The sequence below is a fragment of the Squalius cephalus genome, assembly GCF_949319135.1.
Source record: "Squalius cephalus genome assembly, chromosome: 21".
NCBI classification, from domain to species: Eukaryota; Metazoa; Chordata; class Actinopteri; order Cypriniformes; family Leuciscidae; genus Squalius; species Squalius cephalus.
Genome location: NC_137142.1, coordinates 22,367,763 through 22,390,830, shown reverse-complemented (window position 1 = coordinate 22,390,830; position 23,068 = coordinate 22,367,763). Strand labels below are relative to the sequence as shown.

The following is a 23,068-nucleotide window of genomic DNA, read 5'->3' as shown; positions in this document are numbered from 1 at the left end:
GGACTAAATAACTGATTATTGTTAATTCAGAGGCAAAAGCTTGCATGCTGATGCATATGTTATTGTACTGTATTCATCAATGAATGTTTCATCTGCATATGAATTTAGAATCCAAAATTTTTGTTTAATTGTAATGCTACTGTCAGATTATTGTCAATTCAGAAAGCCTTGTTTTAACCTCCTTCAAGAGCTTGCATCTGAATATGAAGCATTTGAATATGCTGGGATTTAGTTTGTGTAATTTTGCATTTCTCTTTCCACACACATTACACAACAACCTCATGGATATGGCTTGGATGCAAATGACTGCGGAACCTTGGCAACACCTGAAAAAATATGTGTAATGTTTATGTATATGTCTGTATGTATTGTATATGTGTATCTATCAATAAAATTAATATATATTAATAAAAGTATGTTTATCATCTTAGCTGTGTGACAAACCACTGTCACCAGATTTTGTATTTGTATATTGTATAGTACATGTCTTAATGTACTTTTGCCTTCAGTACACATTTTCAGTGAGATCTATTTTGCCCTTTAGTTATGTATGGTTGACATACAGGAAACTATTTTAACACTGACTGGACAATGTGAGAATGAAAATCACACCCATCTATAGAACTTCTAAAGGAGTGGCCTGTCACTCATGGGTATCGATGCTTTAAGTTCACCAGGTGAACCTTTCATCACATAGGACTTATCTCTGCTCCAGCAGTCTTGCTTTCTTTTCTCTCTTGACAAGATAGAGTAAGTCTTTGATTATTTAAATACAATTTATTATTTATTAATTAGCTGTACTATAAACTTTGCTCTAATATTTTGCTCTAAAAGGTGAACTCCCTTTCTGAAAATGGATAAGTTTCGGATTATGGTCCAGTTTTTGCAAGCCAACCAAGAGTCCTTTATGAATGGCATCTGTGGGATCATGGCTCTGGCAAGTGCTCAAATGTATTCCTCTTTTGAGTTTACATGCCCTTGCCTTCCAGCCTACAATTATGCGTATGGAATCGGAATTCTAATCGTGCCACCAATATGGTTCTTTTTACTTGGATATGTACTTAACAACAACATATCAGTGTTAACTGAAGAATGGAAGCGACCGATGGGCAAGCGCAGAAAAGATCCAGCGGTTTTGCGCTACATGTTCAGCTCCATGACGCAGCGCGCTCTCATCGCTCCAGTTGTATGGATAGCCGTAACTTTAATGGATGGCAAGAGCTTTTTGTGCGCTTTCAGTGCCACATCGGATTTATCCGAGTTCCTCAACGAGACCTATAAAAGCTTATCAAAAAATGAACTTCAGAAATTACAAGCAAGGATTCCATGCCAAGACGTATTTGATGGGCATGATATTATCTCCAGAGATGCGGCCACTAGGTATATTCGCTGTTTTTCACAGGTAATGCTCAACTTAATGTCTAAATGGGGTTTTCAAAATAGGCTCACTTTTACCTATTACAATTAACGCTGGGTAAAGTAATGTTTCACATTTATAATTTTGAAAGACGGTAGCAGGGTAATGAATTGATATAATGATAATTATGCAGCGCGAGAGTGCATAGTGCCCACCCAAATACCCCCCCCCCCCCCCCCCTCACTCTCTCTCTCTCTCTCTCTCTCTCTCTCTCTCTCTCTCTCTCTCTCTCTCTCTCTCTCTATAGGCTATATATATATTTCCAATATGGCTTTTAAAAATCCGACAAAAGACAAGTGTGCAAGACTGTGTTATGTGTTTTTGTTGAGGGAAAGAACATCAATCCTATTAAGCATTGGGAATGACAAAATATTGACGGAAAAAAAAAAATACATACTATATATATATATATATACAGTCGTGCTCAGAATTAATCATACCCCTGGTAAATATGATCAAAAATGGCTGTAAAAAATAAATCTGCATCGTTTATCCTTTTGATCTTTCATTAAAAAAATTGGCAAAAATCTAACCTTTCATTGATGTAAAGAATTGAAAGTGGGGGGGAAATCACATTATGAAATAAGTGTTTTTCTCCAAAACACGTTGGCCACAATTATTCATACCCCTAGAATTTTTTATGAATAAAATATCTCTGAAGTATATTCCCATTAATATTTACCTTTTTTAGCACACCAGGGGGACTAGGAACATGAAATTGTCCAGCTATGACTTCTAGTTTCACAGGAGTTTAAATATGAGGAAACACAAAGGCCAAATTCCCTGAATCATCCATCACAATGAGTAAAACCAAAGAATATAGTTCTGATGTGCAGCAAAAGATTGTTGAGCTTCACAAAATAGAAACTGGCTGTAAGAAAATAGCTAAAAAATTGAAAATCCCCATTTTGACCATCAGGGCAATAATTAAGAAGTTCTAATCAACTAAAGATGTTACGAATCTGCCAGGAAGAGGACGTGTGTCTATATTGTCTTAATGCACGACGAGGAGGAAAGTTCGAGTGGCCAAAGACTCTTCAATAATCACAGATGGAGAATTACAGAGATTAGTTGTGTCTTGGGGTCAGAAAGCCTATTAAAAAAAAATCAAACAACCCCTACATCCCCACATGTTGTTTGGGAGGTTTCCAAGAAAAATCCTCCTCGCTCATCCAAAAAGAAACTCCAGCATATTCAGTTGTCAGACACGACTGGAACTTCAAACAGCACAGGGTTCTGTGGTCAGATGAAACTAAAAAAAGAGCTTTTTGGCAGCAAACACGCTAGATGGGTTTGGTGCACACAAGGATAAAAAGTACCCCACGTGTATAATTTAATATACCATTGGATCTTTTAATGTTGTGGGAATATTTTTCTGCTGGAGGTCCTGGACATCTTATTCAGATACATGGCATCGTGGATTCTATCAAATATCAACAGATAAAAAATCAAAACCTGATGGCTTCTGTTAGAAATCTTATAATGGGCCGTGGTTGGATCTTCCATCAGGACAACGATCCAAAACAAACATCAAAATCAACACAAAAATGTGTTAGGGAGCACAAAATGAAGTTTCTGCCATGACCGTCCCAGTTCCCTGACCTGATGAGTGGAGTGAACTGAAGAGAAGAAGCACCAACATGGATCTGGGAATCTGAAGGATCTGGAGAGATTCTGTATGGAGGAATGGTCTCTGATCTCTTGTCAGGTGTTCTCCAAACTCATCAGGCATTATAGAAGAAGACTCAGAGCTGGTATCTTGCCAAAAGGAGATTGCAAAAAGGTATTTAATAATTGTGGCCAACGTGTTTTGGAGAAAAACATTTATTTCATAATGTGATTTCCCCCCCACTTTCAATTCTTTTACTTCAATGAAAGGTTAGGATTTTGGCAATTTTTTGAAAGAAAGATCAAAAGGATAAACGATGCAGATTTATTTTTTACAGCCATTTTTGATCATATTTACCAGGGGTATGATTAATTCTGAGCACGACTGTATATATATATATATATATATATATATATATATATATATATATATATTGATGGTCAAAATGGGGATTTTCAATTTTTTAGCTATTTTCTTACAGCCACTTCTATTTTGTGATGCTCAACAATATATATATATATATATATATATATATATATATATATACATACACTACCGTTCAAAAGTTTGGGATGATTAAGATTTTTTAATGTTTTTAAAAGAAGTATCTTCTGCTCATCAATTTTCTTCTGCATTTATTTGCTAAAAAACAATAAAAAAAAAACAGTAATATTGTGAAATATTATGACAATTTAAAATTACTGTTTTCTATTTTAATATATTTTAAACTGTAATTTATTCCTGTGATCAAAGCTGAATTTTCAGCATCATTACTCCAGTCTTCAGTGTCACATGATCCTTCAGAAATCATTCCAATATGATGATTTGATGCTCAAGAAACATTCATTATTATCAATGTTGAAAACAGTTGTGTACAATTTTTTTTCAAAAATGTTTTATGAATAGAAAGTTCAAAAGAACAGCATTTATTTAAAATAGAATATTTTCTAACATTATAAATGTCTTTACTGTAACTTTTGATCAGTTTAACTCATCCTTGATGAATAAAAGTACTGATTTATTTTATTTCTTTCCCCCAAAAATAAAACCTCCAAACTTTTGAAGGGTAGTGTTTAATGTTACAAAAGCTTTAGATTTCAGATAAATGCTGTTCTTTTGAACTTTCTATTCATCATAGCATCATGAAATAAAAATGTAAATAACTGTTTTCAACATTGATAATAATCATAAATGTTTCTTGAGCATCAAATCATCATATTAGAATGATTTCTGAAGGATCATGTGACACTGAAGACTGAAGTAATGATGCTGAAAATTCAGCTTTGATCACAGGAATAAATTACTCTTGTATATTCACATAGAAAACAGCTGTTTTAAATTGGAATCATATTTCACAATATTACTGTTTTTGTTTGTATTTTAATCAAATAAATGCAGCCTTGGTGAGCAGAAGAGACTTCTTTTAAAAACATTAAAAACCTCACTGACCCCAAACTTTTGAACGGTAGTGTATATATATATATATATATAGGCCTAATATATCTGTAAACTTATAGGCCTATATTATATAGTGCTGTCAAATCGATTAATTGCATCTAACTTAAAAGTTTGTTTACAATATATGTGTGTGTATAAAGGCTATTATTAAATTGATATATTATATAAATGTCTGTGTGTCTGTGTGTGTGTGTTTACTGTGTACTTATAGACATAGACATAGACATGTACATAGACACACACACACACACGCACACACACACACACACTCAGTGACATATACCGGTATATGATATATAAAATTTGTATTATACACACACAATATATATATATATATATATATGTGTGTGTGTGTATGTATGTATGTATGTATGTATGTGTGTGTGTGTGTGTGCAAGGGCGTAGATTTGGTTTGAACATTGGGGGGGTTGAAGTTTGGGTCTGCATATTTTTCATGTGATCATGGTATAAATATTGGGGGGGTTGTAATGTATAGATTTAAATATTGGGGGGGTTATCTCCCCCCAACCCCCCCCACAAATTACGCCCCTGTGTGTGTGTGTGTGTGTGTGTGTGCACACTCACCGGCCACTTTATTAGGTACACCTTGCTAGAACTGGATTGGACCCCCTTTTGCCTTCAGAACTGCCTTAAATGTGCAGTAAGCATACAGTACACAAGCAAGAGTTCGATGTTAATCGGCAGCAGCATGCACTCAAAACCAAATTTACTCACACATATAGTGCAGAAACAATGCAACTAGGCATCCGTTTTCAGGCCTTCCCGCTTGGTCTCTCCAGCTGTAAAACTTTTCTAATGTTTACACGGGTCCTAAAGCTCTTGCCTGATCGTAACCCTTCTTTTCCAGTGATATTCCTCAGACCTTTTCTCTTTTGTAATGTATCTCAGCCATCTCTCTTTCAACAGTCATACCATGCTGAAAAACCAAGGGGCTCAAAGTGTGCCAAGAAAATATCCCCCACATCCTTACACCATCACCAGCAGCCTAAACCGCTGATACAAGGCAGGATAGATCCATGCTTTCATGTTGTTTACGCCAAATTCTGACCCTACCATCTGAATGTTGCAGCAGAAATCGAGACTCAGACAGGCAACATTTTTTCAATCTTCTATTGTCCAATTTTGGTGAGCCTGTGTGAATTGTATCCTCAGTTTCCTGTCTTTAGCTGACAGGAGAAGCACCCGGTGTGGTCTTCTGCTGCTGTAGCCCATCTGCTTTAAGGTTCGAGGTGTTCGCGTTCAGAGATGTTCTTCTGCAGACCTCAGTTAAAACGATATTTGAGTTACTGTTACTTTTCTATCAGCTCGAACCAGTCTGACCATTCTCCTCTTTCCTCTTGCATCAACAAAGCATTTGTGCCCACAGAACTGCCACTCACTGGATCATTTCTCTTTTTCTGACCATTCTCTGTAAACCTTGTGCATGAAAATCCCAGTAGGCTAGATCAGCAGTTTCTGAAATACTCAGACCAGCCTGTCTGGCAACAACCATGCCACGTTCAAAGTCATTTAAATAACCTTTCTTTCTGGGAAAAGCCTCAGAATGGGAAAGCCTCCGAATGTTTTCCCATTCTGAGGCTAGTTTGTACTTCAGAAGATCGTCTTGATCATGTCTACATGCCTAAATGCATTGAGTTACTGCCATGTGATTGGCTGATTAGATTTTTTCAAGTCAAGTCAAGTCAAGTCATCTTCATTTATAGCGCTTTTAACAACGTAGATTGTTTCAAAGCAGCTTCACAGAGATAAGCGTATAATTTAAGGTAACAGAGATTGTTTTGGCTTTATAGCAGAGTTAAGTTATTTTCCATCTAAAGTTAGTTTTGATTGATTTGCTTCCGTCGCAACGATCATTTGTTATTAAATTAGGGGCCGCTAAGACGACACCATTCCCTCTACACAGACTTTAAACGCGAACCTGTGAGAAACGCTGATGGCGTTCACATGCGCATTTAGAATTGGTTCTATAGTTATGTGCATTTGAAAATACGCAGGTTTGGAATTCCCTACAAGCCAAGCCTAAACAAAGTACTTGTCTTTCCTTATAAATTTTGATAAAGAATTTTATTTTATTTTGTTGCTTTGGGGTAGGAACGCGAAACGAATTTCCCGACAACGCCTTATCTGTAGAGTGGTAGAGGGATCCTCCATAGGGAGAGACTAGTTGGCATTGATTTGAGTTGATTTGTGTGTTCACTCTCAGAAAAAAAGGTACAAAAGCTGTCGCTGTGGCAGTACATATTAGTCCCTCAAAGGTACATATATGGGTGGGGTTAGGGGTGGAGCTTCATGGTTTTTTTCCTTCTAGAAATCATATGAAATCGCCATCTCATAAGTTTTAATGTCAAACATGCACCTAGAGAAAAGACAAAACTATTTGAATAGAGATTATTACTAGAATTTAACACTTTACAACAAGGTTCATTAGTTAACATTAGTTAATGTGTTAACTAACATAATCTTTGTTAATGTTATTTAATAAAAATCCAGCTGCTCATTGTTTGTTCATGTTAGTTCACAGTGTATTAACTAATGTTAACAAATACAACCTTTAATTTGAATAATGTAGCTATTAGTAAATGTTGAAATGAATATTAACTTAATTAATAAATGCTGAAGAAATATTGTTCATTCTTAGTTCATGTTAATCTAGGTAATGTTAACTAATGAACATTATTGTAAAGTGTTACCAAATTTATTTTCATGATTTAAATCAGACATTTTCACAGTTACACAAGAGGTTATTAAAACATGCCCAAGAATAATTAGGACCTCATGGTAGCAATGATGTATGAAATACAATTTGTTCAAATGGTGGCTACTGTATAAAATGCATTAATCTGTTGTAATGTTTTTCTTTTCTTTTTTTTTTAGGCCTGTGGATGGACCTTTTTAATGATAATAACTATACTAGCCTTCTTGATAAGAGCAATAAGACCTTGTTTCACTCAAGCCGCTTTTCTGAAAACCAAATATTGGTCACACTACATTGATACAGAGCGCAAACTATTTGATGAAATGTGCAAAGAGCACGCCAAGACCTTCGCTAAGGTCTGCATACAGCAATACTTCGAGAGCATCAGTGGTGAAATTGTTCCACAACTTTCCACACCCATAAAGAAAGGGAAAGGTAATAAAGATGATGATGGGGAAAAACAGAAGAGTGACGAGGAGAAGCTCCTTGGGATCCGTAAAGAAGACGACATGAATAAAGTCCTGTGGAACTGGCATATATGTAAACCTCCACTACTCGTGAATAAACGTGCTGAAGATATGAATGGACATGCACGCTTGGATACTCACAGCTTTTCTGATGAGTGCCAGACTCAGAAACCTATGAAGAAAACAGCTGTGGCATACTACTCCAAAGTCTGACTTAATGTTTTAATCTTACTTATGAAGAATTGAATGAAGTGCTTTAGCAGTACTCACTGTCAAGAGTCCTGTTTTCCTATCTCATTTTTATTTATTGCATGTAACTTCCTATTTTATATCCTCCAGAGACTTCAGTCGATCTACTATATGTTGTGTGTTACCATAAATAAATGAGAGCATAAATAATAGTAACGTGTTAAAGGTGTGACCAATATAATAATAATAGAGTGATGATGACGATGTTAATGATGAATATGACACCTTTTTATCTCCGTTTAGTTTCTTATGCATCAAATTAAGTCTTACTAAATTTAAGTTATAACTACATTTAAATTCGGGAGGAGTTTGTCTATCTAATCGGTCAGTTATACCTCAAGGACTTATCAGCAGCTGGTTATTTTTTCTGGTATTTAGCCTCGCCCACTAATAGCAAATTTCGATGGCTTCTAAGTGATCAAAGTACCACGTCCTAAATTATGTTCCTCACAAAACCAACAGATATCACATCCTAAACATTAAATCCTATCAGAGATTGCATCCTTGGAGGCTTCACTATTGAAAATCATTGCTGTTTGGTTGCAATTGTCTAACTGGATTCGTAACTCTTGAGTTTACACCACCTGGGGCCCGTAACATGATGGCAGTTAAACAAACTCAGGGTTACTAGTTTAGAGTTGACAAAACCAAACCAATTCAAACAGTCCTTGTTGGTACCATGGTGCTGTTCATCAACTTTCTCTGTCAACTCAAGCAGTGGATAAGTTACTTAATTGCATCAGACATGTCACTTTGCTCACAGCTGATTGGTCCAGTTTTGGTTTGAGATCTCTTACCTTTAGACTTACACTCTAGATTAATTAAAATGATTTAAAATAAGACAAAATTAGCTTTAGAATAAGGTAAAACAAGTAAAAATCAAGGTAGTTTTTATTTAATTCACCCCTAAAATTCTGGAATTCTAAAATGTAATTATTTTATTTTTTCAATTATAATTAGTGGCTTATCTTAATCTATGGTCATTACTAATTTCTGTTCATCAAAAAAGGGGAGGGGTGAACTTCAATATTGTTATGGATAATGTGGGGCCTTAGGGTCAAAACCACTGTCTTTAAAGGAATTGTTAAACACACCTAGTTTAACTCCAAGACCTGCAAAAGGAGTGTCAAAAAATGAATTCTGGAACTTGGGAACCACTGCCATAACCATTTCTACTGGGTCTCAGGAGTAATTTTGAACAATACATTGGATGGCAGTTAAAGAGAAATGAATGTTGTTGTTTTTTGTGCATGTCTGATCTTTCTCAATTACTTTAGCCCATCCTATTTTAGTTCCATTAATGCTGAAACCAGATTGTAATTGCTCTTGGTGATTCACTGCTATATATACACAACAGATGGAGGAGGGAAGGATCTCACTTCTTTACCACAACAAATAGAGCTACATAGATATTTTTGTTGTTGTCGTTGTTGTTTTAAAAGCATCTTTTTCAATCTGTTTCTGGTTGTACATGATTTCAAAACTTTGTGGATGTTCAGCAAGACAATTTGTACCTCCTGGCTCTGGAATGTAAGTCTTTATTTCAGAGATTATTAGATTTTTCAGTTGATTTTCGGCTTTCAATAACTTATTTAAGTGGCACATTAAGGCTTGGGGAAACTTTTCCCAATTAATTGCTTTTATATGAATTAAATGCATATTGTTACTCTATGACTACATTTCTCTAGGAAGTATTTGTATAATAAAGCTGTTTCTGTTTGCCTTCTTCATCTGTCTTTGTCAGGGTTTTAGGTTTTATTTACAGACACAACAATCACCATTGGCGGAAAGAAAGTGAAAAAGAAAAGCAAGCTTATATCAAGTGAAGATGTCTGTGCTTTTCTCAGAATACATCAACTTTATTGCACTGTACATCAAGAGTAAGGATGCTATGGTCTTCAATGGTCTCATAGGTTTAGGAACGGTGGTCGGTCAGACAGCATACAACACCTTAGCTTTTGACTGTCCATGTTCACCAAAGAAGAATTACCTATACGGCCTAGCTGCCATTGGTGTACCGGCCCTGGCTTTCTTTGTCATTGGGGTAATGCTGAATCAAAATACTTGGGATGTTGTGTCAGAGTGTCGCACCAGAAAATGCCAGAAACTATCGGTGACTGCTGCTTTTGCTCTTTTGGGCTCCACTGTGGGCAGAGCAGTCGTTGCCCCCATCACTTGGTCTGTTATTTCCCTCCTGAGAGGGGTGGCGTATGTCTGTGCTTTCAGTGAGTTTGTAGACCCCTCTTCTTTGGATAATTTCTCTTCAAATACACTTGGTCCAGAAATCATGGCCCGGTTTCCATGTAAGGATGTACCTGCTCCATTTATGAACTACTCAGGAGAAGTTGAACGCCAGTTAAAGTATGAATCCCAGGTAGGCTTCTTATCACTTTTGTTGTCAATGTCCTTAATTGCATGGACACTTCTTGTATGTTCAACCTAATTTTTTTCTCTTCTTCATCTAGCTGTTGGGCTGGTTGCTAGTAGGAATCATCTCGCTCTCTGTCTTTCTGCTCCTCTGTCTGAAAAATTGCTTCTCTACTCTTGGCTATCATCAGGAGGCGTACTGGTCCCAGTATCGTTCCAGCGAACAAGCTCTTTTCAAGCGTACAGCTGAAGTACATGCTAAATACAATGCGGCTGAAAATGTCAAGAATTTTTTTGGCTTTGTGGCCTTGGAAAATCAGGAGAAGGAGCTTCTAGCAAACTGCAAGGGAATCAAGAGTGTCATTCCCAGATTGGAGTGGAACCGCATCACTGGAGTTTACATGTACAGAGAAAAGGATGACACTCCCCTGTACAGCCGCTTGAACAAATGGGCCATGTACATAAATGAGAATGACTGTTAAGTACTTGACAAAGAAATGGACATTTTATTCTTTACCTATGACAAATTAGTGTCTGATGAATAATACTACACACCTAAAAAGTAATACCTTTGGTATTAAGAAACACCCAAGAATTATGTGTGCCATAAAGGAAATTTTTAAAATGCAAGGAATGGTTCACTTAACAAAATTCAAAAGTTTTATAAAAAAATAATTATTTTTATTTCTAGTGCAAAATTGTTATTTTGTAAGAAATCAAGTAATTTTCTGATAAAAAAAAAATAATTTAATATTCGTAGACTAAATACTGTGCTAGTATTGTTTTATTTAGTTTGATTGTTGGAAGCAGAACCTAAATGATTATAATTACAATGTAAAAATTATTAAAACTTAATAGAAAGCAAAGAAAATAATAATATATATCGCTGGACAATGCTCTAGGGACTGTGTCCCTTGTTTAAAACTGCAATGATGATGGCTGTTGGATCAAAATTTACAACCTTTAAGTAATCAGCTTAGGCTTTTTACTAATGTGAATCAACCCATAACTATTCCCTAAAAGAGACACCAAGTTGAATGTCAAAACATAGCCTATTGCTGAGATGACCTCCTGACATTGCTGTTTTAAATTGTCAAATGGATATTTTGTCAGGCATAATCTCAGTGAAGATTTGCAGGAGGATAATTACTGTAATCCAGTTTTACAGTAGTGTACAACATCTGCTTTGCTTACATTGAGACCCACTGTCCATTATAATGCACATTTAATACATTTTTTTTTTTAAATAATATATATATATATATATATATATATATATATATATATATATATATATATATATATATATATATATATATATATATATATTATTTGTGTAGTTTTAGATATAAAATATATGTTTTAATTAGTATTCATATGTTTATATTTAGGCTATACTATATTTAGATAAAAAAAAAAAGTAATTTAAAAATATATATTTTTTCTGCCTTTTTCTGTTGGTTAATTTCAAATCTAAAAATATAATAATTTGGGTGACACCAAATAATTTACTAACTCACCTAGATGTACTTTAGATGTGACGTTGGTGCCTTGGAGGCCTGTCTGAAACCAGTATTATTAGAAGGTACCGTCATGCTGATGCTGAAACATCTTGTGAAGTGACTGGCTGGGCACACCGGACAGCTCAGGCGCGTCCATCAACACAATAAGAACTTTTCATTGTTTGTGTCACCCCACTTGCCTGTGTTTGTGACATTCCAGAGAAGAGAACGTTAATTGTGCAGAGGACAGGACAGTGGAATCTTAGAAAGTCAGACCATCGGCATCTGTCTTTCTTTTAATTGGAACTATTTTGTTTGGCGGAAGAAAACAACTTGCCAAGTTTTGTCTGAAATGAAAGGTAAGCTGCTCAATGTTAACAATAGTTTTTAACTGTATATATCAACTATATTGTTTATTGAACTATATTAAAACAGTAGCATATATGCCTACTTGCAATTGTGCTGTTTTAAATCAGCTTGGATTACCAGTGGTTGCTCACTGACAGCTGCTCTGATAAGCGCTTCCTTGAGAACACAGCTGTGAGTGAGACACTACTCCAGAGTCATTTCATGTTTTATGTATAGTCTACTGAATGAAGTGCGATAGCAGTAGGCACTCGATTTGTTTTTAATGGATTGCTATGTAGAAAATGATCACATCGATCTTTGAAACAGCCCTGTCTGCAAACAGTTAAACAAACATGCGGTTTAGATTACATTTTTAGCCAATCAGAATGCTTTTGGGGTTTTCTGAATCTGTTCAGTGATGCCATTTAGCATTTTTTTTTAGCACAGCGATTTAACTAGCTTCTGCAAACAGGCAGGATGTTTTATATTTTTATGTTTTTATATTGTATATTTATATTATTTGCACAAATAAAAATATGTGATAGTAAAAAAAAATTGAATGATGCACTTTGAATGATGTGCATATTGATGCACTTGCAATGACATCACAACATAATTTTGCGACTTTTAGCAACAAATCGACCTGTTTGTAGCAACTTCGCCTGAAAATTAGTTGGCAACAGGGAATCTGTTTGCGCGTTCACAGTCCATGGGAAGCAGTTGTTAAAGGGTTAGTACCCAAAAAATTAAATTCTGTCATTAATTACACAACCTCATGTCGTTCCAAACCTGTAAGACTTTTGTTCATCTTCAGAATGCAAATGAAGATATTTTTGATGAAATCTAAGAGAATACTGTCCCTCCATTGGCAGCTACGCAACTACCACTTTGATGCTTCAAAAAGTTCATAAAGAGATCGTTAGGCTTTTATAACAAACTATTAATGTAATACCAACACAATCTCATCAGAAAAGGAAAGAATAACCCATCTAAAGATGTATAAAAAGGAAGGAGGGAAATCTCCCTAGCTGACTTAATGACTTGTATTGCTGGATGTGAGGAGGTTTTTTTGATTTTTGCCCAGCCTGTTTTGGTTAAATGCTCATACTTTCCACTGGGGCTGGAACCAGATGTAGTTCCTGCTGATGATTCACTACTGCACACAACAGACAGAGCGAAGGAGGGATTTCACTACTTCCAAACAACACAAGCTACCTACAGAAATCTCTTTTGTTTTAAAGACTTCTTTTGCTGTCTGCATTTGGTTGTACATATTTGTAAAACTTTATGGATGTTCAGCAAGACCATTTGTACCTCGTTGCAATGGAATGTAAGTCTTTCTGTTTCTGTATGGTTTTCAGTTACTAATTTTGGCTCAAAGAGTCACGCTGAGACTTGCCCAAAGAAAATTTGTTCGAAGAGCTTTTCTCCATGAAATCAGTCTTTGAATTGAATGTGTATCTCATAATAACCTGAATTGTACACATGCATATTTCTCTGTTTTTTTTTAATACTGTTTCTGCTTTCTTGTATGATGGTGTCGGATAACAAAAAATAACTCATTTACTCATCCGCCAGTGTTTCAGGTTTAATTTACTCATCCGCCAGTGTTTCAGGTTTCATTTACAAAGACTCTCTGAAAGACTTTGTTTAATCGCCATTAATTAACATTGAGAAAATCAGGAGAAGATGGCTTCTCTCATCTCAGAAAACTTCAAATTTATTGCACTCTTCTTTAGGAGCAAGGATGTCATGATCTTCAATGGTCTGATAGGTTTAGGGACAGTGGCCAGTCAGACAGCATACAATATTTTTGCATTTAACTGTCCATGTTCACCAAAGAAAAATTATCTGTACGGTCTGGCTGCCATTGGTGTACCAGCTCTGGCTTTTTTTGTGATTGGCTTGACGCTCAATCAAAATACTTGGGACGTTGTGTCAGAGTGTCGCACCAGAAAATGCCAGAAACTATCGGTGACTGCTGCTTTTGCTCTTTTGGGCTCCATTGTGGGCAGAGCAGTCGTTGCCCCCATCACTTGGTCTGTTGTTTCTCTCCTGAGAGGGGAGGCATATGTCTGTGCTCTCAGTGAGTTTGTAGACCCCTCTTCTTTGGATAATTTCCCTCCTACTACAAAGATTCCAGAAATCATGGCCCGGTTTCCATGTAAGGATGTACCTGCTCCATATATGAACTACTCAAGAGTGATTGAACGCCAGCTTCAGTATGAATCCCAGGTACTTACCACTTTAACATAGTCTTTTTATCATCCTTAATTGAATTAATACTTCTAAATTCATGAAAAATGTCTTCTGTATGATATATAACCTCTTTTTTTCTCATTTATTCATCTAGCTGTTGGGCTGGTTGCTGGTGGGAATCATCTCCCTTGCTGTCTTTCTGCTCCTCTGTCTAAAACACTGCTGCTCAACCCTTGGTTACCAGCAGGAGGCGTACTGGTCCCAGTATCGTTCCAGCGAACAAGCTCTTTTCAAGCGTACAGCTGAAGTGCATGCTAAATACAATGCAGTTGAATGTGTCAAGAGCTTCTTTGGCTTTGCAGTCTTAGAAAATGAGGAGAAGGAGCTTCTTGCAAACTGTCAGGGAATCAAGAGTGTCATACCCAGAATGGAGTGGAACCGCATCACTGGAGTTTACATGTACAGAGAGATCAATGACACTCCCCTGTACAGCCGCTTGAACAAATGGGACATGTATACAAAGGAGCTCAGCGATTGAAAAAGATTGTGGGGGTAATAAGTTGGGTGCTTAATTCTGTCTTCAGTGGCCATTTTATACATTCTGAATTTTTTTTTTTTTTTTTTTTTTTTTTTTTTTGCATGGTAAACATGCTTGGGTATCATTTTAATATGTCATTGAAGGCTGTAATTCAGATTTTTCATTTTTTAATGTTTTTTTAATGCACATGATATTTTTTAGCTTTGTAGATAGGCGATTGGCAGGTCAAAAGGTTATATTTTCATATATATTTACTATTTAGCGTCTGTTTTATACATGATGTACTCTCAGGTTGAGATGACCTCTTGTTATCCTTTGCTAAGCAATAAAGTGCATCTGACAAATTAGTATCTAATGAATGAATAATATAACATCTTTAGCAGTACAACGGAACACCTTATCATTTTAACTAACACTGACATAAAAAAATGTAATTTATATACATTTAAGACTTTTAGCAGATGCTTTTATGCAGAATGACCTACAAAAGTGGTTAGCATCACATATGAGACCACTGAGATCAACAGATGGCAAGCGTGCAATCTGTAATGCTAATGAAGTGCTTCCTGTACAAATAAACAAGTGCTGCACATAAATCTACTACATTTAATGGAGATACTATACTACCTACACTCTTAAAAAATGTTTCTTTATTGGGATCTGTGGTTATGGAGTACCTAGTACCATCATTGCACAAAAGGTTCTTTGTAGTGGAAAAAGGTTCTTTAGGTTATTAAAATTCAGAAAAACGAACTGCCTTGAATGCTATCACAGTACTTTAAACTTGATTAGCTAGGGAGTACTTGGGAAGGCTGAATATCATTTGGGCTGCAGCATTCTGCATGAGCTGCAGAGGTTTGATTGCACACACATTGCTGGCCAGGAGTTGCAGTAGTTGAGACAAGAGCAGTCTAGTGCATACTACAGTCTGGCAAATGTTCTGCAGGAAATCTGCATGGTATAACTGTGGTTAGTAAGTGGGTTGCAATTGACAAGTCATTGTCCAGTGAGAGGCAATTTTTTTTGTTTTTTTTTTGCTTTCTGTGTGGGTGAGATGGTTGAGTTGTCTATTGAAATGATAAGGTCTTCTTGGCAAGGATCCTTCTTGGCTTGAAGGAGCAACAGCTTGGTTTTTGATCATTCAGCTTCAGGTGATGGGTGTTCATCCAGGCAGAGATGATTGCCAAGCATGCAGTGATTTGTAAGGGTTGTCAAAGGGTGGAAAAAGAGAGAATTCATTGAGTATCATTTGAATAAAATTGATAATAGAAGTCATTAGAGGCGATGCATGGTGTACAGAGAATAAAAGTGGTCAGTACAGATCCAAAAGTACAAATCCCTGTGGAATTCCATGGGGTTGTTGATTAAATGAAGTGGATCTTTTCATGATATCACATATCTGATCATATGCCCAGTTAACTGAGGGTTAACTGGCTAAGAGAAAGATTTGGTAGCTCACATTCATCAGGGTTTACATCCACTGGAAGCAATAACAATTAAATTCTCAAATGTGCATCAAAAAGGTCATGTGACTACATCATTTGCTCAGAGAAGACAATGGAAGTGAATGGATCACATTTGTAAATACTGAAAATGCTCACTGTTTCAATAGTATAGCCAGAAGATGGAAACAATATGCATGGTAACTCGGTTATAGTGTAACAAGGATTTGTTGCTTTTTGGTGTAATGTTATATCCTATTTTTCCATGGTAACGCAGTGCCATACACTAACGCGATGGACCACAACAAACTGGAACACAAATAATTTCAATAATCCTTAAAGCACAAATAATATTCAAATTTAGGAATTTTAAGAATAATTAAGAATTATTGATAAGAATGTATTTAATTTAATTTCAACATTATGTCACAAATGTTATCAATTGCTTACCTTGAAATATTTCTGCAGGGAGATTTAGCAAAAAGGGAAGTGTAACATTTTATCAATACACACTGATATTGTGCAACAGGAATCACTAGTTGCATATTTCCTTTTGCTACATGAACAAAACTGAGTAATTAGCTGTATTTTTGTTTGTTTATTTTTTGCTGTGACAAAATCACTGGCGTCACTGCTTCTGTCACATGCTCATTTTTTCTTTTTTTTTGCTTTATGGTAGGGTTGCTCCGAATATCCCCAGATTCTATTCTATTCTATTCTATTCTATTCTATTCTATTCTATTCTATTCACCCTTTTGCGTCACTCTCTCACTGTTTTTACTGTGTTGTCTCTTGCTGTTTTTGTGCCTGCCAATCAAGCAAAGTGAATTAACCCTCATTCTCCTCCCAGCCCTGTCTTACACAGACTCATCAGAGAAAATCTGACTCGGCCTGCCTGCTCGCTCGCCTGGCCACTGTCACCTCCTAATAGCCTTCAGCTGGAGAGAAGTAGGAGGAAGAGAGAGAGAGCAAAGGATAGAAAAGGAGAAGGGGAGAGCGAGGAGGGGGCGGGTGAAAAGAGAGCTGTGATCCAGACAACGAATCACATGAGCAGAGATCTGTTTACAAACTGAGCAGGAGAGAAGTCATCGGCACCATTACGTGGAGGCAGGGCTGCTGGAAAAGGCGACAGGAAACGCACAGGAATCTCATCACTTTGTCTGGAAAATGCATTATATCCTTTGTGTATTTGCAGCGGAGAAGCCAGACCAGATGGTGTGAGGAAGACACAGCATTGAATGGGCTGCACTCACAAGCTCTGGCTCTGAGGGCTGTATGCCACTGCTCTTCCTCTTTCTTTGTTACGGGGAAAACGGTTGATTGTAACGTGAGGGCGACAATCTAGAGCGAGAAGACTAAAGGAGAGTGGCTGACGGCAGCAGAGGAAGGGGTGAGCTTTGTGACAGTGTTTTGAAGATAGACAAAGAAATATGTAATGTACATTTTCTCTCTCACTGCTTTGTTATCGTGACTCTACAGAGAGGTAAAAATTTTAAAAAGGCAGTGACAACAACTTCATGTCAAGCGGACATAGATGGTGATCCATTGTTGATGTGAAAAACACATTGCAGATTTTGACATATTCTGTGCTGCCGCTTGATTTTGGATCCTGATGCTGGAAAAAAGAACTCTTGGTTTTCTTTTAACTTGCCTGTGGTTGAACAAAACATTGTAGATACCGAGGAGTAGGTGTTGATATCTGTGCCCGTGTTGACACAGGTCTCAACAATGACTGACTTGTCTTTGTAAATGTTTCAACACAAAGAAAACAGAGTCGCCCTGCCTCCCTCCATATCCCAGTGAAGAGCTGCTGGGTGATCATAATGTGTTAACCAGAGGCGCTGAAGATTCAAAGCTGTGTTTTTGTGGTAAGAGTTTTGGAAGTGTAAAACTTGTATTATTCATCTGGTTTCGAGTGAGGGGATCGGCCCACTCCTTTTGCCCGATTTCAGCTCTGTCTCCTTGGACACAAGTTGCTGGATCTTTTGGTATTGTGGAGCAATCTAGCACCTATCCAGTGGTGTAACGGTGAGTATGAATCATAACCCCCTCCTCCTTCTCTTCCCTTCATTTCTAGTGGCTACATAATCTGGACAGCTCACTCACCATGTGTTATGCACAGAGCCACCGACCCTCCCACTGGCTTTCTATCAATGTTTAACTAAAATGCTTCTTAAATTACTACCACCCCCTCCTTCACCTGAAAACCCAAGCCTTTTTACCTTTCTCCTGTTTGGCACACTTTTTTCCATGACCTGAACTCGAGCGCAGCCTAGAGAGACACATTTTGTGTCTGACTGTTGTGAGAGACACAACATTGTGTGGTTGTTTGGCAGCATTCAACCCGAGGTCAGTTATTATTGTTTTCCCCCAAATGGTGCTTCCTGCCTGGGTTGGTGAGGCCTTCACATCTCTTGCCTCCCCCTCAACCCCTCATAGATAGGCCAGATGGTGGCTTTATGGCAGAAAGGGTGCACCACTAGTGTTTGTCTTTATGCACAGACAATTGGCCAGGCTTCACTCTCGTTGCCAAATGCTCTCTCCTTTGAAAATGCAAATCTGTATACAAAAAAAATAATAGTTTAATGTTTAAATGAAGGGAACTAAAATCATTACTTGCATTTAAAGGGCTTGAAATGCTGAAAAACAGAATTAATAACTCTACTGTTAAATCATTGTTAACCTGTTTATATTACATTGTCTCCCCATTAGGAACTACTGGTCCTCGAGCAGCATTTATTTCTTCTTCTTCTTTTTCTGAAGCATTTGAAAGTTGTAGTCGACTCATAAAGTAAAAATTTGCAAAAAGGAACGCTGGCATCTTCTTTATGAAAAGTGCACTATATAAAACCAATTTAAAGAGCATATACAGTATAATATTTATAGCCAAGCACAACTACAGCATTTTCATTTACTGTCTAGGCGCTTCAGCACAATGGAGCATTTCTTGTCTGCTTTTGTTTCATCCACAAGCAGTGTGCATGTCTATTCTTTATGTTAACAGTGTTTTGGTCTATGGCAGTTTTAAAACATTAACCGTCATGCTAAAGAAAACACTACTTTGTCAGAAAGCCCAGGGCAATATTAAATCTATCAAATTATAAAGACAACTGAATCATTTTGGATTAAGAGATGACCATTTTACTCCCAAAATACAACTAAAAGCCTTGTAACATCAGCTGAATGTGTTTGTGTTTCTATTTACATGTGTTGCCTCAGGATATAGGTTAAACCATTGTTGTCTGAACAATGTTCACTGCTCTGGAAATTCTCCAGTGTGTGATGAAATGGCTTGAACCCTGAAAGTCAACATGGTGCAACAAGGACTTTTGGATGACTTCTACAAGACTTAAGTAAATAAATGGCTCACTTTTCATTTTGAGAAGTGTTTTCCATCACAACGAAGACAAAGATTAATGGTGTAATGGCTGCATCACACTCTGTAAATTCTGTAAAAGTTTGAATGTGCACATTAATCTGTAGCATTAATAATATTTCAAAGTATTTTGCTGTGATTTGAAAAACCAAGTTGGATTTTACCCTCATACGTTTTGAGGGACAGAGATCTATAAAAACTATACGGTAACCTAAATAAAGAACTTTAAAACAAAAACGATTGCGCTTGGCTGTTGAACACATCATCCGGCACCACTGTGACATCTCTTGTGTTTTTTTTTAAAGATGTATTACAGTGAAAAGTTCATGCTGCTCAGCAAGGTCCTACAATGAGAGCAGTGTTACATGGAGTTGAGAAACACGAGGACAGTCCGCAGGCTCACAGTATGCAATATGCATGCAGGGGCCACTGAGAAGAGCACACATGAGAATCACAGTGATGTGTGTTGCCTTTCAAGGGTCTGACAGAAAGAAATATGCGACCCACTCACATAACAGATTCATGAAAGATGGGTGATCAAATCCATGTCTGTGCTTTTATCACATTTGAATTGTGTATTCATTTTACTAATAAAAAATAGGATGTGCAAAAATGAATGCTATAAGCAGTCCTGAGCTGTGAGCTCCCATGACTCTCACCATAAACTCTAACAATTTTTAACCAAAACATGGTTTTGTTTTGTCTCTTGCAGCATGCCTATGTGACGCAGACTAACAGATTACAGACAAGTTCTGCAAAATGACCACAGACATTACCGGTCGTCTCCCAATTAATGTCTATGTCATCATTCTTGGGATAGGCCTCTTCGTCTTCATGTTGAGCATGATCTTCTGTTGCTACCTGTTCAGGTACACTTAGTAAATAAATAAATAATCCATTTTAATTGTTGTGGGTGCAATGAAGTTCGTAGTTGCTACAATGGAATTGCTATAAAATGACATAAAATTCTAAAAGAATTGGGTCATAGCTGTATTAAGCATCATAAGGCAAGTGTAGCACATTTTATTTAGTTCAAAATGGTAACTCTTAGTCCTTTCCATAGGCATAATAAAGAACGAAAAAATGTAATACAAGTCAATGATACAATTATAATACAGTGCAGAAACTGCAGTACGGAACGATTGCAGATACAGGTAAAAACATATACTTGTTATGTATATTCACAGACTGAGACGACAAGGCGCACAAGAACAATATGGATATAATGAGGTAATTTCTTTCCTTTATGAGGTAGTATGCAGTGAGTTTTGTATGTTATTATGTAATATATACATGTACGATAGACATTATATATTATTTACATTATTTACATTATTTTTTTTACAGGTCGTTCTAAAAGGTCCAGGGAAAAAATTGAGTCTTCTTGGAGTAAGTACCTGTCAAACCAATACCTTAAGTTCACTTAATCATTTTATCACCCTCATGTCATTCCAAACCTGTATGTTTTGTTATTGTTTTCTTCAGTGGAACACTAAAGGAGATTTTAGGCAGAATGTCCGAGCTGATTCCAATTGTTTAAATGCATAGAAATCATAACATATAAATATAAAGCCTCTGGCTGTTTCTGTTTTTTTTTTTTTTTTCATTTATCATCTTTCATTTTGCAGCAGACCTGTGCGGTTTGCCTGGAAGAGTTTCGGAGCCGGGATGAACTAGGGGTTTGCCCTTGTGCTCATGCGTTTCACAAGAAGTAAGATCTCTCACCATCTTGTCACTTTCCAACCTTTCTCATTATGTTTCCAGTAAATAATGCATTAGGATGCCATATTTTAAAACACTGATTGATTAAAACAACGCATTTCTTCAAAAACATTAAAGCATGCCATAAATTCATGACACACAGAATATTGGCTAATACAAGAATGTAAATATGTTGGAACCTCAAATTAAGCTGTCAAGGCATTGCCTTGAGGAACACCTGTCAGACTGTTTGTTGTTTCTCAAAGACATTCTGCAGTTTCAGCCTGTCATCTTGTGATGCATAACAGCGCTTGAGTCTATAGATAGCTGATGCATTACAGACTCGTTTCTCCTCTTTTCACCTTGTCTCCTGCTCAGGTGTCTGGTGAAGTGGCTGGAAATTCGCAGCGTCTGCCCCATGTGCAACAAGCCCATCTGCAGGCTCCAGCCAGACCCTCTGCAGGGGGCCGAGGGGCCCCAGAACCCCCTGGAGGTGTGACCGAAGAGGGACATCACTGCTCAGAGATAGGCAGGCTCTCACACACACCTAAGAACAGCATTAAAAATCACCACACTACTGGAGCGGGTGGACTAGTCCCAAATATACATCCACCGCCCCTGTCCACCAATCACCATTTCCCAGTGGAACTGAACTGATGTGCCGTGTTCTTGGTCATAATGTACTGTAGCTTGCAGCAAGATAAATCGATGCCTTGTGGACTCCAAACAGACAAAGAAGAATATTCAAACCAGGGGAGATGCACAAAACATGAGGTCTGAGTTGACACTGTGCAATATGTGCAATCATACAGTATTCCCCGTCTAAGAGAGACTCACTATTACTACCATAAAGAGTCAAGTTTAGGAATGCCCAGTTACAGAATCCAAAGTTAGGAGCTGCTCAGTGGCCCGAGTCCTGACCTTAAGGATCTGTGAGCTCATTGGTTTTTACTCTTGCCAATATTTTAACATTTGACACTCGTAAATGTGTTTCTGAGTGTTCTGAGTGCTAAAGGGAGCTCATGGTCTTGGTGAGAACCCATGCTGTAATCTGGAACCCTCAGATTTGGATGGAATTTGGCCTAATTTAAGTTATTTAAGGTGGATGTTTTGTACTATATATGGCTCTCAATAAAATGTAAAGTTTTTGTGATGGAACCAATTTTTGTGTTTATTCATTTCTATAAAAAATCATGTAAAGTTTAAGTGTAAGTTTTCATAAATAGAAACCTGTTATTTTGGAACACCAATGATTAATCCCATTGTTACAAAAAATCTGCAAATGAATTGTGTATATATAGCTGTCAGATACTTTACTTTAATTCAGCAAGGATGCATAAAAGGATGGATATAAAATATTTCTGTTTCAAATAAATGCTGTTTGCACAAAAATATTCTGCACAACTGTTTTCAAGATGGATACTAAAAAAAATATAGATATTTTGTGAGCAGTAAATCAGAATATTAGAATGATTTCTAAAGGATGTGACACTGAAGACGAAGTAACGTATACTGAAAATGCAGCTAAATAAATTAACATTTTAAATATATTAAAATAGAAAACAGTTATTTTAAATTTTAATAATATTTCACAATATTCCTGTTTTTACTGTATTTTGATCAAATAAATGCAGCCTTAGTGAGCATAAGAGACTCCTTTTACAAAAATCTTATGCAAA

General features: G+C 36.8%; 4 protein-coding genes across 15 annotated transcripts; all 4 read left to right on the top strand.

Annotated features, from left to right (window-relative positions):
• Positions 1-853: 853 nt before the first annotated feature.
• On the top strand, positions 854-7,880 carry calhm1a (calcium homeostasis modulator 1a; the record flags this gene model as incomplete). Its single annotated transcript, XM_079855206.1, has 2 exons — positions 854-1,402; positions 7,380-7,880. 2 exons carry the CDS (start codon positions 854-856, stop codon positions 7,878-7,880), a joined length of 1,050 nt encoding a protein of 349 aa, XP_079711332.1.
• Positions 7,881-9,744: 1,864 nt separating this feature from the next.
• On the top strand, positions 9,745-10,868 carry LOC307149811 (calcium homeostasis modulator protein 2-like; the record flags this gene model as incomplete). The annotated part of the gene is made up of 2 exons (XM_079856377.1): positions 9,745-10,290; positions 10,382-10,868. 2 exons carry the CDS (start codon positions 9,745-9,747, stop codon positions 10,763-10,765), a joined length of 930 nt encoding a protein of 309 aa, XP_079712503.1. The 3' UTR covers positions 10,766-10,868.
• Positions 10,869-13,329: 2,461 nt separating this feature from the next.
• Positions 13,330-22,777, top strand: LOC307149130 (RING finger protein 122). 12 transcript variants are annotated; one of them, XM_079855223.1, is made up of 9 exons: positions 17,191-17,702; positions 18,078-18,180; positions 18,265-18,340; positions 19,532-19,665; positions 20,401-20,557; positions 20,876-20,918; positions 21,036-21,077; positions 21,317-21,399; positions 21,768-22,776. In XM_079855223.1, exons 5-9 carry the CDS (start codon positions 20,448-20,450, stop codon positions 21,886-21,888), a joined length of 399 nt encoding a protein of 132 aa, XP_079711349.1. In that variant the 5' UTR covers positions 17,191-17,702; positions 18,078-18,180; positions 18,265-18,340; positions 19,532-19,665; positions 20,401-20,447; the 3' UTR covers positions 21,889-22,776. The 12 variants fall into 12 exon arrangements, with proteins under 12 accessions (XP_079711347.1, XP_079711346.1, XP_079711349.1 ...); XM_079855222.1 differs by lacking the exon at positions 18,078-18,180 and having other exon boundaries at positions 18,229-18,340; XM_079855227.1 differs by having other exon boundaries at positions 18,078-18,340.
• On the top strand, positions 13,457-15,246 carry calhm2.1 (calcium homeostasis modulator family member 2, tandem duplicate 1). The gene is made up of 3 exons (XM_079855208.1): positions 13,457-13,719; positions 13,750-14,368; positions 14,487-15,246. Exons 2-3 carry the CDS (start codon positions 13,823-13,825, stop codon positions 14,868-14,870), a joined length of 930 nt encoding a protein of 309 aa, XP_079711334.1. The 5' UTR covers positions 13,457-13,719; positions 13,750-13,822; the 3' UTR covers positions 14,871-15,246.
• Positions 22,778-23,068: the final 291 nt, after the last annotated feature.